Source organism: Seriola dumerili, unplaced genomic scaffold (genome assembly GCF_002260705.1).
Source record: "Seriola dumerili isolate Sdu_G_001 unplaced genomic scaffold, Sdu_1.0 BDQW01012242.1, whole genome shotgun sequence".
Taxonomy (NCBI): domain Eukaryota; kingdom Metazoa; phylum Chordata; class Actinopteri; order Carangiformes; family Carangidae; genus Seriola; species Seriola dumerili.
Window position 1 is genome coordinate 166,051 of NW_019186497.1, and position 17,463 is coordinate 183,513.

The window sequence follows — 17,463 nt, forward strand, 5'->3', positions numbered from 1 at the left end:
CGACCCTCATGCACTGCAGTGTTTGAGCCTGGAGGCCCGGCCGACAGCCCTGGGTTTATCTCAGTAACACCACTCACTGCACGATGTGGCGCTTTGAGCCTCGGCCACCGTTTGACCTCTCTGTGCTCCTGCAGGAGGAGGAGGACGGCTCTGAGGATGACGGAGACTCAAAGACTCAGTTCACTGTGACCGTCCGGCCCGACCTCAGCGTGCTCAGCTTCCTGGACCACATGGACGAGGAAGTGGACGGTTTCATTTCACCAGTGGATGAACTCTCACCGTCTAAAAACACAACGGATATGAGGCTGTCTAACCTTCACTCTGCTACCATGTAAGTTACTGAAAAGAGACAACACAAACCAAGTATTCACACAGCATATAGTAGTATATTTTACTTAAAATATTTATACTACTAAGTAGGATTTTGTCTTGTCATGGAGTATTTTTACTTCTCTGTATTAGTACTTTTACTCAAGCAAAGGATTTGAGTACTTTGTCCACCACTTGTTCAACATATTTAAATATTTTAATGCAAGATATTTAAATATTTCTGCTCTTTCTCTCGCAGACAGGAACTTCTGGAGCAGCTTCAAGAGACCAGAGAGGAGAAGAAGAGAATCCGCAAAAACCTGAAAGAGTTTGAGGACCAGTTCTTTAGACAAAATGGAAGGTAAAAGAAAAGAAGAATTTGTTCAGGTTATATAACAGAGGCATAATGCATAATGGGTTTTCCACAGCTGAACCTTCTCCATTTCTTAATGTTTGTTGTCTTCCACCCATGTCTTGTTCCCATAGAAATGTGCAGAAGGAGGACCGCTCCCCGTTGGCAGTGGAGTACAACGAATACAAGCACATTAAAGCCAAACTGCGGCTGCTGGAAGTCCTCATCAGCAAAAGAGACTCAACTAAGTTCATCTGAGGAAAAAAAAAGACTCTAAAAGGACTGTTGCTTAGTTTCTGGAGATACAGTCAAACACACCTCACCCCGATTTCCCTTCTCGTTGCCATCTGTGCTGCTCATGTTTCTGACTCGGGGAACAGCCTGTTAGTCTACTCTGTTGATCTCTGATGTCCACAGAGAGCCACCAACCCACGACTGATTCAAAGCCACACAAAGTCACCTGCTTCACCTGAGGAGTTCATCTCCAACCAAACCTCACCTTCACAAGAAGACGTTTCTCCAGACTTAAGCAGGACACACAAATAACCTGAATCACACTTGTATTGTTAATAATTTATTTCTATTCTTTTGAACATTTTTATCAGAACAGAAAAGTTATTTTTCTCACGCTTTATTGTAGAAGTCTTAAAAAAAAAACCTTGTAAGTAAAATAATAGATATGGAATTACTGCTATTTTTAAAGAAGGATTTTGCGATCAAGATTTCTGTGTATTTTTGTAAGGGAGATGTTACTATTTGTATAACTTCAATCAGCTGAACAGTATTTACTAAACCAATAGCTTTCTCTGTTTCAGTTCTGACCAGCATATAATGTCTGACATAATCTTATGTTGCTTCTCTAGAAGTTAAATCGAGTATTTGCTCACTAAAACAAGTGGTTTCTAATTTTAATAAAACCCAAAGACAGAGACTCAGAGTACACACTATGAACCAAAATGGCTCAAATGTTCATTATATTCAACACAACAGCTTATTTTTTGTGATCACTGGTACTTACCTAAACATTTGACTGTGTATTTTATGCATTGACGTGCTTTTTTTCCCCATTTACTTCATGTCAAATAAGCTATTTTTCGTCTTGAAATCACTGGCATGTTTGTGCTGTCACGGATCAGAATTGGTGAGGCCATGTGTGAGACGACTGGAGGACAGAGATGGTAGCTGAACACCCCAGTTTTCCCAGCGGTCTGTGTTTCCTTCTCGTCCACTCCAGAGCTTGTTTTGTTCTCTTGTAAATATGGATCACTGTGTATGTTTACATTTCTGAGAGCGAGTATTTTTTTCCTTTCTTTCTCCAAAATGGATGATTATCAGTGTGAATTTCGTTTTTACTGAATGTAAACACTGGCGAGGCTTAATGAATTTTGAGTGTGTACATTTTAGTACATAAATTGTATTTGTATTTTGTATATATCATGAATGAAATCATATTTTTACTGAATTTGTGGGCTGTGCGTGGTTCCTTTGTGTGTGTTCATCATTGATTGATCGGTCAATTATTTTCTTGATAAACTGTTTTATAGTTTAGTCCAAGGCCGGCCAAGGCATAAGCGATCTAAACAGCTGCTTAGGGCACAAGGTCTTTATTTATATATATTTTTTCTTTTTTATATAATATATAATTACATTGTTTGGGATCTCAAGCAGTTCTGCTCAAGCAGTAGAAAAAACAGATAAGTGCTACTGTACTTGGCTATGAAGCTGTAAGGTAGGTTAGGTTTATTTGAGGGGGTAAAACTATCAGATAGTAGTAGTAGCAGTAGGCTTAGTGACATAAGAAAAAGACATCACAGAGTATAGAGAAGGATTGGTAACTATCCAATTGCCAATTTCCTTATCATTAATTTATGCATTGATTTATTTAGTGCTGCTGCACATCTTCTGTCCAAGTGGACAACTTTCTCTGGGCTACAGTGTTGAAATCCAAAAGGCTCATGTCATGTGAGAATATCACAGTGATACTTAACATCACCTTAGAATGTCAACTAATTCAACTAAACTGACAAGCTAACCCTGGCTTCTGTCTTCTGTAGGCTAGCAGTCAGGTTGCTAGCAGGAGTAAATATAGTAAAGTAAATATAAGTATGAGTTGAATTTCTTACGAAAAATCCCATGAAAATGTCACTATGACTTTTTTTATACCTTATGACTAATTATGTCTTACTGTACTATGACTTTTTATGTTTTCATACCTTACTATATTATGACTTTTTTGTCCCTTTGTTATACTATGACATATTTTTACGTTTTATGCCTTACTATACTATGACATTTTTATGACTTTTTATGCCTTACTTTACTATGACGTTTTTATGACTTTTTATGCCTTCGTATACTATGATGTTTTTATGACTTTTTATGCCTTATTATACTGTGACTTTTTATGCCTTACTATACTATGTCGTTTTTATGATTTTTTATGCCTTACTATAGTATGTCGTTTTTATGACTTTTTATGCCTAACTATACTATGTCGTTTTTATGACTTTTTATGCCTAACTATACTATGTCGTTTTTATGACTTTTTATGCCTTACTATACTATGACTTTTTATGCCTTACTATACTATGTCGTTTTTATGACTTTTTACGCCTAACTATACTATGTCGTTTTTATGACTTTTTATGCCTTCGTATACTATGATGTTTTTATGACTTTTTATGCCTTACTATACTATGACGTTTTTATGACTTTTTATGCCTTATTATACTGTGACTTTTTATGCCTTACTATACTATGTTGTTTTTATGACTTTTTATGCTTAACTATACTATGTCGTTTTTATGACTTTTTATGCCTTACTATACTATGACTTTTTATGCCTTACTATACTATGTTTTTTTATGACTTTTTATGCCTTACTATACTATGTCGTTTTATGACTTTTTATGCCTTCGTATACTATGATGTTTTTATGACTTTTTATGCCTTACTATACTATGACGTTTTTATGACTTTTTATGCCTTATTATACTGTGACTTTTTATGCCTTACTATACTATGACTTTTTATGCCTTACTATACTATGACTTTTTATGCCTTACTATACTATGTTGTTTTTATGTTTTTTATGACTTTTTATGCCTTACTAATACTATGACATATTTTATGCCTTACTATACTAATGTCGTTTTTAAGACTTTTTATGCCTTACTATACTATGACTTTTTATGCCTTACTATACTATGTCGTTTTTAAGAACCTTTTTTAAAATGCTTACTTATACTATGTACTTTTATGCCTTACTATAACTATGTTGTTTTTTATGACTTTTATGCCTAACTATACTATGGCGTTTTTAAAACTTTTATGCCTTAACTATATCTATGACTTTTATGCCTTACTATACTATGTCGTTTTTGAGACTTTTTATGCCCTTACTATATCTATGAGCGTTTTTCATGATTTTTGCCTTCTATACTATGCGACGTGTTTTTGACTTTTTATGCCTTACTATACTATGATTTTTACTGCCTTACACTATACTCTGACTTGTTTTATGCTTTACGCTAGTAACTATGTCGTTTTTGAGACTTTTTATGCTCTATACTATGACTTTTTTTATGACGTTGTTTATGGCTCTTCTATACTATGACTTTTTATGCACTTTTTTGTCCCTTTTGATACTGTGACGTTTATCTTAAGAACGACCATGTTTTTACTGTTTTAATGCTTAACTAGTACTTTGCATTTTAAATGAACTTTTTGTATGCTTACTTTACTATGACGTTATCTTTTATGCCTTACTTACTATGTTTTTTTAGTGGGACCTTTTTATGCCTTACTATACTCAGCTTATGACTTTTTGCCCTTACTTATACCTATGTCTGTTTTATTGACTCTTTATGCCTTACTATCACTATGACTTTTTTTATGCTTATATATATGCTTTTATTTATGACTTTTATGCCCTATATATACATGTCGTTTTTTAATTGGACTTTTTATGCCTAACTATACTATGCCTTTTTTATGACTGGTTTTATGCCTTACTAATACTGTGACTTACTTTTTATGCCTTACTATACTATGTCATTTTTTATGACTTTGTTATGCCTTACTATACTATATGACATTTTTATGAACTTTTTAATGGCTTACTTTACTATGACGTTTTTATGACGTTTTTATGCCTTCGTATACTAATGATGTTTTTTATGACTTTTTATGCCTTATTGCTATAATGTGACTTTTTTATGCCTTACTTAATCTATGTTTTTATTATTGATTTTTTATGCCTTACTATACTATGACGTTTTTATGACTTTTTATGCCTTTCTATACTATGATTTATGCTACTATAGTTGTTGTTTTTATGACTTTTTATGCCTAACTATACTAATGTCGTTTTATGATTTTTATGCCTAACTATACTATGTCGTTTTTATGACTTTTTATGCCTTACTATACTATGACTTTTTATGCCTTACTATACTATGTTCGTTTTTATGACTTTTTACCCTAACTATACTATGTCGTTTTTTATGACTTTTTATGCCTTTCGTATACTATGATGTTTTTATGACTTTTTATGCCTTACTATAGCTATGACGTTTTTATGACTTTTTATGCCTTATTATACTGTGACTTTTTATGCCTTACTATATACTATGTTGTTTTTATACTTTTTATGCTTAACTATACTATGTCGTTTTATGACTTTTTATGCCTACTATACTATGAGAACTTTTTATGTCCTTACTAATACTATGTTTTTTTATGACTTTTTATGCCTTACCTATACTATGTCGTTTTTATGACTTTTTATGCCTTCGTATACTATGATGTTTTTATGACTTTTTATGCCTTACTATACTATGACGTTTTTATGACTTTTTATGCCTTATATACTGTGACTTTTTATGCCTTACTATACTATGACTTTTTATGCCTTACTATACTATGACTTTTTCATGCCTTACTATACTATGTGTTTTTATGACTTTTATGCTTACTATACTATGACTTTTTATGCCATTACTATACTATGTCGTTTTTAAGACTTTTTATGCCTTACTAATACTATGACTGTTTTATGCCTTACTATACTATGTCGTTTTTAAGACTTTTTATGCCTTACTATACTATGACTTTTATGCCTTACTATACTATGTTGTTTTTATGACTTTTTATGCCTAACTATACTATGGCGTTTTTAAGACTTTTATGCCTTACTATACTATGACTTTATTATGCCTTACTATACTATGTCGTTTTTGAGACTTTTTATGCCTTACTATACTATACGTTATGCCTTTCTATACTATGGCGTTTTTATAGACTTTTTATGCCATTACTATAACTATGACTTTTTATGCCTTACTATTACTATGACTTTTTTATGCCTTACTATACTATGTCGTTTTTTGAGACTTTTTTATGCCTTACTATACTATGACGTTTTATGCCTTTCTATACTATGTCTTTTTATGACTTTTTTGGTCCCTTGTTATAACTATGACACATTTTTTTACGTTTTATGCCTTAACTATACTTTGACACAATTTTATGACTTTTTTATGCGTTACTTTACTTATGACGTTTTTATGACTTTTTTATGCCTTACTTTACGTATGACGTTTTTATGACTTTTTAATGCCTTACTATACTATGACTTTTCATGCCTTTACTATACTATGTCATTTTTATGACTCTTTATGCCTTAACTATACTATGATTTTTTATGCTACTATAACTATAGTTTTTTTATGCTTTTTATGCCTAACTATACTATGTCGTTTTTATGACTTTTTATGCCTAACTATACTATGACGCTTTTTATGACTTTTTATGCCTGACTATACTGTGACTTTTTATGCCTTACTATACATGTCATTTTTTGACTTTTTATGACTTTATACTATGAGTTTTTATGTATTTATGCTTTTACCACTATACTATGACGTTTTTATGATTTTTATGATTACCTATACTATGAATTTTTATGATTTTTTTATGCTCTTACTATACTATGACTTTTTATGCCTTAACCTATACTATGGTCGTTTTTATGACTTTTTATGCCTTACTATACTATGACGTTTTTTATGATTTTTTTATGCCTTACTATAACTATGACTTTATGAATCATGCCTTACTAATACTATGTCGTTTTTATGACTTTTTATGCCTTACTATACTATGACTTTTATGCTATCCTTACTATGACTATGACTTTTATATGCCTTACTATACTATGACGTTTTTATGACTTTTTATGCCTTACTACACTATGATTTTTATGCTTACTAACTATGAATTTTTATGCATTTTCATGCTTACTACACTATGTCGTTTTTTATGACGTTTATGCCTTATACTATGAACGTTTTGTTGAAGTTTTTTAATGCCTTACTTATAGTGTCATGATTTTATGAATTTTTATGCCTTACTATACTATGACATTTTTATGACATTTTCATTGCTTTATGTATACTATGATGGTTTTTGAATGTTTGTATGCCTCACATATACTATGATGTTTTATGCCTGACTATACCAATGACATTTTTATTCCATACTTTACTAGATACATTTTTATAACGTTTTTATGCCTCACTATTACTATGTTGATGTTTGTGACGTTTTATGCCTTAACTACACTATGGTGTTTTATGCCTTACTTATACTATGACGGCTATTGCCATAACGACATTATGAAAAGATTTTTATTAATCGTTTTATGCCTTATATGTTATGACATTGACATGTTTGACATAGTATATATGACATATTTAGACATATGTATATCAAGAGTGAATGTTTACCCAATAGTGTCCGCTATCAGAGGAATATGTATTGAGACAAATCATAGCATCCTCTTGGATATAAAAGATATAAGTTTATAACATATTGAAATACTCATAGTAAAATATACCATACAGTAATGTGTCATCATTTCATATTGTTCTCAATTTTACAACAGCTCTTTCATATGTAATTTTTACATATCATCCGCTTATATATTGATAACATATATGATTTTACTTCATATGTACATATTTTCATAATATGGGAAATTCAACACATGTACATAATATTATGTTTGTTTATGGGCATTTCTGAATTGTAAATTCAAGATCTTAATATTTAACTAACCGTTTGGTGGGCGTCAATTAAAAAGTGGAGGGGTTGCGGGGTTGTTGATCCCTTACCAATGTCGAGACAAACTTAAGTCATTTGCCAAATCAAATTCTGCTTAAGGGGCCCATAAAGGCTTGGGCTGGCTCTGGTTTAGTCTATTAAAATGTCAGAAAAAACTGTGGGGAACTGGGCTTTCACATGTCCAAGGTGACATCTCCAGTCTTGTTCTATTCAACACAATAACAAATATCAGTTTGGCTTAAGATAGAAAAAGAGAAATCCTCATTTTGGATAATCAGGAACAAAGTTTTTTCTTTTTTTTTCTTTTGTCATTTGCCATTGGAAAAATAATAAAAAAAACAAAAAACAAAGCAATTAATCCAATTATAAAAATTGCAAGTGCAAAAAACTTTGAAAAAAGGCTTCAGATTCATATATGTAATAAAAACAATATTGAAAAACAAAAACATGAAGAGAGATTAGTGTTTGCATTTAATCAGTGGATAATTTAAGTCGCTAAAGAAATAATGACATCAAAAAGAGAAAAGAGAAGTCATCGAAAATAATGAGCTGAAAAAGAGTTCCAAATTCATACATTGCTACTACATCTGCCTACGTACTGCTATTAAGAGCGATCAGACTTGTTGCTATCTTATTGCAACAAGAGTTAAGAATCAGCAAAATGTAACGATGTTCGTCAGAAAAAAGATGAATAACAATGATTTGTTATGCCCAATGTCATCTGCAGTCCGGAACAATGTCCAACAGTGCCAAAAAAGTGGTTTGCACCCTGCAAGCTTCAGGCAGGTTTTGTTGAAACTACAAATCATTTAGAAAAGGACACAGATTTTGTCAAGTATTGTGCAGAGCACATGTGCCTTGCAGACATGTATACCTCGGCACTGGTTTTCATTTTATTAAACTCAGCTCCAAAGAAAAAAACATGATTCAAAACGAATCCAGTATCATCCCTAGACACACATTTATATATAAAAAAAAAACCTTTCAGAATCTGCAATCATATAACACTACACCACAAACCTGAAAACTTCCTCTACTAAAGGAAATTATCATTGTGACACGATCAAAAGCTTGAAAACTTGGTTCTCTCAACGTCTGTTTTTCATAGGTGAATCAATGAACTTTCATCCATTAGTATAGCTTTAAGACTGCCGATGAACTCAATCATAAACATGCGAGGAAATCGTTTTGACCCTGTATTTTTTATTTAAAAAGTGGCTGGAACAGATAGCTTTGTGTATTCTGGACAAATATGCAAAAAATTACATTTTTTGTAGCACATTAAAAAGGTGGCAAAAAAGTCAAGGGCTGCACAAACGTTGCATAGGATTTAAACTGCCAGGATATAATCAGCTTTAATTAGACAATAACTGAACTGAAACATGTAGAACAGGTTGTGACATGCAGTACAGAACTAAGCAATAATGACGAACTGTTCTAAGAAAACATCTCAGAAGAGTCCAGAGTTTAAGACCTTTAGAGGAAAGACCCAGAGTCATCACTACAATTACTGCGGGCTGTTTCAGGTTTCGTTATTCTAAATGGATTCAGTGTACCTGTTTAGTCCAGGACACATCAAGTCATTTTACTGTTTCTGAAGTCACTATGACACCAGCTGTCATGTATGAAATATATAAAAAATGATTATGCAAGACCAATTTCACCAACTTGCACGACCTAATTAAACATCATTTTGGGATTAAGTAGGTTTGACTGTAGGAGTAAATACAGTAGTGTTAGGGGCGCGATACAGATACAGTTGTCAGACGAATATATCTAATATATTTTAATAGTTATCTGCCCACATGTTAACATGCCACTTATTGGTGTCCATCCGGCCAACAAATGTCTGCAATTTGAAACAGCTAATTACAATTATTAAATTTAAAAAATTTATATATTTAGGTTTTGATGGACGTTTTGGAAATGCAATTTATTTGCCGTCTGCTGGAGAAATTAGATTGAGAAGAATCACACCCCTGTTTACAAAGTAGCCGGTTAAGCTTACTGTTAGAAGTAAGCTGGTTAGCTTAGCGCTAACAGAAGACTGGAAAAACAGGCATGTCACGGCTTCTGTCCAAAGAGAAAACAAAATCCCCTGCCAGCATTACACTCATGATTAACATGTTGTTACGGTTCATTTGTTTATTCAGAGAAAAAACAAGGTATAAAAGTGACATTTCGGTCACATTTACCGGGAGAATTTTGTAACTGGCAGTTCAGTTGCCAGGCAAACCAACGGACACGTCAGAAGGTTAGAAGGTGGTTTCTTGTCACCTGTCAGATTCTGTTCCGTTTCCTAGCTCTTTGTGTAAGCTAAATTCTGCCGCTATGCTGCAATTCACGTCTTATGCATTTAACTGCAGAAAAGTGGGAAAAACCGTTCACATTCACTCCCGGGCGACAGCCCCCACTCAGTGAGAAGAACTACAAACATGACAAATGCTGCAAGAAATGGTAAGTAAAATAAAAATCCAATATTGACAGTTATATAAACAATTCAGCTAATTTTAATTTCGAGGCTATGCACTGTTGGTATGTAGTTTCACTTGTATGAACTACACCAAATACGCGGCTAAACCACCGTGGAAGAAACATGAACGCTGCTCTGAGTCGGATTACGCCCGAATGCCAGCATTGGGAGCAGAGGGTGGGCGTGGCATCAATCTCACCCATCTAAACGCTCCACCACAAAGCTAATAAGCACATGCTCCCAAAATGTCAAACTTTTCAGTGACCAATCAGGTTTTTGCTTTCACTCAACAACATGCACACAGAGACAACATCCACTGAAAATAAACTTATAAAAGTCCAGCGTTTATCATGTCCATCATAGTGATGTTTCGTTGTAGAAGGCAACACTGTTAATGCAAAGTTCAAGACAAAGTCACTGCTTGCTCCGTGAATCAACAGCTAAAAAGAGACAGGGATTGCAAATAATATTCACCATGTTTTCATCCTTGCATCCCCTCTGCTGCCAGACTCTCTTCATTTTTGTCCCTTTTTTTTTATCTTTTTAAATCAGGACAGAAGGACATTGCTGGTGTCCAGATTTAAAAGGTTATCCAGCTTGTTAGCACTCCTCGCCAAAGTCAGGGCTAAATATATTAAATATTCAAAGTGCTATTACACACATATTATAACAATATATTAATTTATTTTGTCAAAAAAATACACATCTATTTAATAAATTAAAGAAACAAAGCAGATATACTGTATTGTCTCAAGGTAATAACATAATTCTTTAAAGCTGAAAAATAGGAATTGAACGTGTAGAATATAAAATACACAGCTTGCAAAAAAAAAAAAAAAAAAGGACAAAAATGAAACAATTGCAAACTGTTTCTCAACCTTCTCTGGCCTTTAGTCTTCACATTTTATTATGACCACGGCTGTTGTTATGAATTTCAATATGGCGTACATCAATGTTTTTTAAGACTATTATAAATTTTAAGCAAATGGGTCCTGAAAGGTGAGAAACTTTGCCTAGGAGCAAAAAAAAAAAGAAGAAGAAAAAGATAATACTTTCATTTATAGGTACAGTTAGATAGACCTTTTCAGATTCAAGATGCTTTGTAAGCGGCATTGTAAAGAGAGTGACCTTCCTGTGTCACAGAGTCCCCGCCTTTACACTGTTTTGAGAATCGCCACCTGTGGACGTGTCATTGCTGTTAAAGTAGCGTTAAAACTGCCGCAGATCTCTCCCCGCTCCTCAGAATCCAGGCTGAAGCCCTCGTAACTGCTCCACGGCTGAGTAAGGGACGGCGCAGGAGTCTCTTTGGGTCGTGGGTAGGGGTCATGATGTCCAGCAAGGTTGTAGCAGGTAGTGAGCCAACAGGCAGGTAGTGCCTCGAGTTCCGTGTGGACTGGATGATGAGCGCAGGCTCTCATGCCGTGGAATGGGGATGCGTCGCTGCGTCAGGAACACTGCAGACAGCCGCACAGAGGATAGAGTTAAAACCATATCTAAAAGCACAGTGAATATGTTTCTTCATCCCATCCCTCCTAAATTTCCACTGAGCTCTAAAGTCATGACACAGTCACTGAGCTTTGCCTCCAAAAACCAGTAGATACAACCTGAACATGATCAACATTCATGAAGTTTGAATCTCAAAACATTAAGCATGTACAAACGCTCTTTAAACGACTCTGTGGACTATTGGGGCCTAATAAAGCAGATCTCACTGAAATGAATTTAGTTCGCTCCATTCCTTCATGAACTATGAAGTCGAAAATGTAGGAATGCTTTGCTGGTTCAGAGGGACTTGGTTAATGGTGTACTTAGTACGTATAATATATATCGCTGTATTGCTACCCCCCTTTCCTCCTGCGCAGATCGTCAGCTGTCCTTCTACTTTCTTATCTCCTGCAGACACCGACCACATATGGCATCATTTGCAAAAGTGAACTTATGCTTTTTTAACCCTTTTCACCTGACTGACTCCAATCGCAGCGATGCATTTAAACAAAGCTCCTGAAACATGTTTCAGGTTTTAGTCAACGCACGACATGTCAGATTTACCACTGCTGCCTTACAGCATATATCTCATGACAAGAACAACCTGCACATATATTACAGTATTTATAAGATGTCTGGGCAGAGAGCTGTTGAAAATTAAACTGGTCGAGCAGTTCAAGCAAGCGAGGCAAATTAAATGCTTACATAAGAACGATTCTTACCTTTTTGCCCAGAAGCGGAAATCGTGGAAAACCCTCCGCAGAAACAAATCGGACTGTTTGGATGAGTGGCTCAGTGTATTCCCCTGTTTGTAAACGGATTCTGCAAATAAAAACAACAACAAAATACCACAAAGACATTGATGTGTGGTGATTTACAACAGCGGTTTCCCTGTTTTCTATGATCATGTAAAACCATCTTCCTACGTGCGAGGCAGTAACATTCATACATTCATCAGTGAAACAAACTTACTATTGCATGTATCTGTGTGTTTTCTCCTATCCGAAGCATATACAAAAAGAGTTTCAAGATCAAATTTCTTGAGTTTGCCTTTCTGTGAATGTTACACAACAAATACCATGCTTTGCTGTTTCCCACTGATTTGTTGCATCTTGCTTCCCACAGAGAGACATCTGAACACAGAGAGCTAAATATCAAACAGTAAAATATGGAAGACACTACCAACAACACCTGTTCAGATTCCTAAGCTACAAAATAAGCAAACTGTCAGTATCATTTCATTGAGAGACTGGTTAGTTACTAGACTCGTTCTGATTGATGGTGGTCATCTTTTAGGTGTGATACCCTTTCAACATCTGGGCTTCGAGGAACAGCAGGTTTTGGTTTGTTTATGGTCTCACAATTATTCCTCCTAGTGTAATATTTTCTCGAATCCCTTCATTATTCCCATCATATTCTTGTTTCACTGAAAATGTTTACAGACGTTCATGGTAATCCGAGATGATGCACAACTTACTGAATTATGATAGACCCTCTAATTTTCCCTCTGGTCAATTACCAACACAGGCAAAGTTTATCAACTCACTCAGTGAACATCACATCACATCAGCCTGTGGACATTGCTCAAAAAATAAATGGTGCCGATCTGATGTGTCGACTTCTCAACCTACACTCCTATAAAGTTGACTAATTTTTGGTTTTTTTTTTTAATTTTTGACAAACTTTATATACTGGAGGTACATTGATGACTATGCTTGTTTACATACACATTTCCACTTCCTTAATTGAACTGGTATCACTAGCATATCATCTGCATTGTTAGTTTGTCCAAATGCTCTTTAGGTTCTCTAAGCCAATTATATCACAATGGCAAAAACTGATTTCATTCCACAGTCACCTCAACATAAACTGATCTGATAGACATTCATCTAGCACTAACCATCTATAGGCATCTTTAGCTCAAAGCTACCACCTGTGTGAGTCGCTGTGTTTGAGTCATGTGTTTTATGTTCACCGCTGTGTTGTAATGTTCATCTATTTCCCGCTTTTCTATCTGTTCGTTGCTGTGACTTAACTTTCCAGAAGACTGAGTGGCGAGTGCAAGTATAAAGTCAAAGTTCCATTGTGCTGTGTCCAATTGAAATGTGTATGCATCATCAAGGACCATCCACAATCTATCAACGTTCTGCAGACAACTTGCGTCATCTGGGAACATTAAAGGATTCTCCATACTCACATGTTGTTTCAATCCAGCCTTATGGTGATTTACAATGTGTTCACAAAATTGAAAAAAAAATGCAGATCTGACCAAGAGCAACAGGAAATGGTTAGTCTGCTGAATGTGTCAGAAAATCAGAGACACAACATATGCAGATTTATTAAACCTGACTTTCTCATCTCCTCCCGTTGTAGTTGTTGTTGCCAGACGACCATGGCTCATCAGCTCAGACGGCTGGAACAGCGACAGGATCTCCCCTCCACACACCTTCAGGAAAACCAGCGGAGAAGGCAAGAGTACTGCTTCGCTCACTGAGTCTGAGAAACACGTACGGTAGGTAGGCCCTCCACAAACTCCTTCCAATGAAACACACACACAACAGAGTCCAAGTAAACAGTCTGATCATTAATTTGTTCTGCGGCGGCAGCCTGCATCCTGCAAATCAGTTTATAAGGAAAGAATTTATTGCAGACTTCAAGTGTGACTGTAAACACTCACGTTTCCTCCTCATTGTGCGTCTATTAATTGTATGTTGTGTGTGTTGTGTGTGTGTGTGTGTGTGTGGTTGTGTGTAGTGTGTGTGCTATGACTAACTTGATTTCAGCTGTTTTTTTTTGTTGTTTTTTTTTAATCAACTAACATCTTTGTTCAGGCCTGACCTGACCCCTTTGCTAACATCTCTGTGGGGTCTTCACTGCAGAAGTCCGCTTAGGGTAGATTAAATTAAATCGTAATCTTCTATAGCCCTGCCAGATCCACCTGGTGAGCCACTTATTACAGACACATGCAGTGCAACGTGAACATCTTTTAAAAAACCTACAGAAGTTTATTTCAAATTCCAATAAAGATCAACCAAACGATTTTGAAAAGAATATCTTCCAAAATATGTCCAAGTTGAAACTAATAGACCATTCACAAATAATGAATAAAAAAATCTAAAATATTTCCATCTGACATAGGGCTGCAGTCATTAAAAATAGGGTTTTCAGTTTGAATATTTTTACTTGTATAAGCATGATATACAGTATTTCACTGAGTTTAAAAGATGCAACTTGAGCGAAGGGAACAAAAACATAAACTAAGCTTCTTCAGCTTTGATACAGACGCAGCATAAAATACAAGTGGCTGCCCTTTAACCACCCCATTAAGTTGCTCCACAAATTGCAAGTACAAGATCAAAACATACAAATAACAAACACATATACCAGTACACAGTACACAGTGCACAGTACAACAGTGCACAGTGGCACCCGAGTAAACAGTGCACAGTACAGTATAGATCACATCAAAAGAGTCCATAGCAAGCTGCAAAACACCATGCTCAGTCTGACACAGAAAAAGTGCAAAAGGTCAGGAAACCTTCAGTCTAAATCAACATCCTCTGAGTGTTATGATGTTTTGTGGCCACAGGGACAGAGAGCTCTTTCTATCATTTCTGTTATTAAGTTTATATCTGGTGCTGAGGGGATTTTTGCCAAGGAACAACATGGGTCACTGCCTGCTCTCACCATCTGTTCAGCGCCAGCAGCCAGACATGTTGACACCACTGCGTGCCACCCCACGAACTCTCCACACAATACTGTAATCAATGCCACTGGGACAAGGACGAGCTTCAGAAACAGGTGGGGACGATGGAGACACAGAATGACGCTTCGAATACCAAAATCTTTTTTAACACAAAACATGTACCTTCAGCTGGAAACAATGGGACACAAGCTGCCGCTGTGTGAGCACCATATAAATCTCAAGTGTTGAAAAAAATAAAATAAAAAATCTCACAGTCATCCGTTTTATCTTCGCAGAGAGAAAACAGAGTGTAAAATGCATTAGAGATTATTCCTGTAGGAGATCATTTTCAAATGGGACATCAAGTGATGGGAGGAGTTGATTAATATATTTCTGCAAAAATGCTCAATCTGTTGAAATGTTGGCTTTAAATCATTTTTGATCTGTAGGGGGCTGCTCACCTGTTTGTTTTGTCCACTACTGAATGCTCTCTCCTCCGGGAATCAGCTCCTCTGACTTCCGTCATCCCGTAGTTCTTCCCTGGTGATCTGGAGATTTAAACACAATACCAGTAAGTCCTCAGAATAAAGTTTTTCTAGGTTTTGATGTGGCAGGAGTGAAGAAGTAGAGGTTTTAAAATTTTCAACAGTTTTCAGTTAAATATTACTCTGGTGACCATTATAAGATTTTTTCTTTCTTTCTAACAATTTCTGTTCCCCTTTGCCATAGACCTCTGCTTTTTGTCCAAACTATCAAATGGCCACACTTCTTTCATCACATACAATGGCATTGTAGTTTATTTGTTTGGTGAAACATACGTTGGGAGTTTGGCAGGCCGAGTATGGTTGTTTAATGGTTGTCATTACCTAAGAAAAATGGAGCCTCTACAACTATTCGGTACTGTTCTGGGGCACTGACCTTCTAATACTCCTCTGTTGCTGCACCACACTCAGGCATCAGCCTCGTTACCCTAAGAATTTAAATAAATAAACATTTTTCTTATCTTATTCAATTATTAAATATCTTGTTTTTTCAACATTTATGATTTAATAATGGACCATAATGGACTTAACCAATACGAAATATATTCATAAGCCCAATAGTGATGTGCTTTGGTATTTTCTTGTTATAAGATCAAACAATACGAATACTTTTTACTCCTGTTGAGCAATATTTGCTGAACTACAGGTGGACAAGCAGTTTTCAGGGATGATTTCAAAACCTTTTCAAAAGGAGACCAAACGTTTTGTGACCAGTTTTTGAAACATTTACGTCTTCTAACTAGTGGCGTTTGAGGCTTAAGAGCCACAGACAGAAGTTTAAGTATTAAATAGTCAGAAAGTATTAAGAGAAACTTATAACATCTGTTGCGCAGTTTGGTCTTTTCATGGGATTGTTGATGAATAAGAAATATAGAATAACACCATCTATCCTTAAGCCCTTAAATCAGGGGTTAAAGATGAAAAGTTCACGTCACGGCAAAGTTGAGAGAAAAAAAAAAAAAATGTCTCTCACATCAACCTCTTCATAGTCTAGAAGTTGTTGTAGACTCCTGCAGAGGAAATAAATGAAGAATTAATGTTGAGAAAGACCCAGCACTAAATATAACTATATATTTACACTGGTCATGAAAGTGGAAGGTGTAGTAATAACCCGTAGGGCGTAATGTCAACGTTTTTTTCTACCCTGTCAGTAGAGGTTATTTCATTCACCAGCCCATCCCAGGTTAAGTCTCTTTAAAATGAAATCAAGATGCAAATAATAAAGGGAACCCCAAAACCATCTATTAGATTTGAGGTTTAATGGTTAAACACATTCACTAATATAGGAATGACTCAGAGGGAGTGTTTGTTAGGTTTTTTGTCCTGCGAAGACCATGTTTGGATATTTACCAAAAGATACCCACATAACACATAACAAAAACACAGGAAATGAAAGAGGACAATACGTTGTGTGGCAAAGGAAAAATGCCTAATAGTCAAGAAAGGTGAACGTAAGATATTATTATTGTCTATAACACACTACTGGAGGCCA

At 35.3% G+C, this 17,463-nt stretch overlaps 1 protein-coding gene across 1 annotated transcript in view; it reads left to right on the top strand.

The window, feature by feature from the left end:
* Window positions 1–2,105, top strand: part of fam13a (family with sequence similarity 13 member A) — a 53,387-nt gene extending 51,282 nt beyond the window's left edge. Inside the window, exons 25-27 of the mRNA XM_022770112.1 lie at window positions 135–331; window positions 569–670; window positions 796–2,105. Coding sequence (XP_022625833.1) covers window positions 135–331; window positions 569–670; window positions 796–919 — 423 coding nt within the window. The 3' untranslated portion in view covers window positions 920–2,105. The remainder of the gene's footprint in view (window positions 1–134; window positions 332–568; window positions 671–795) is intronic.
* Window positions 2,106–17,463: the final 15,358 nt, after the last annotated feature.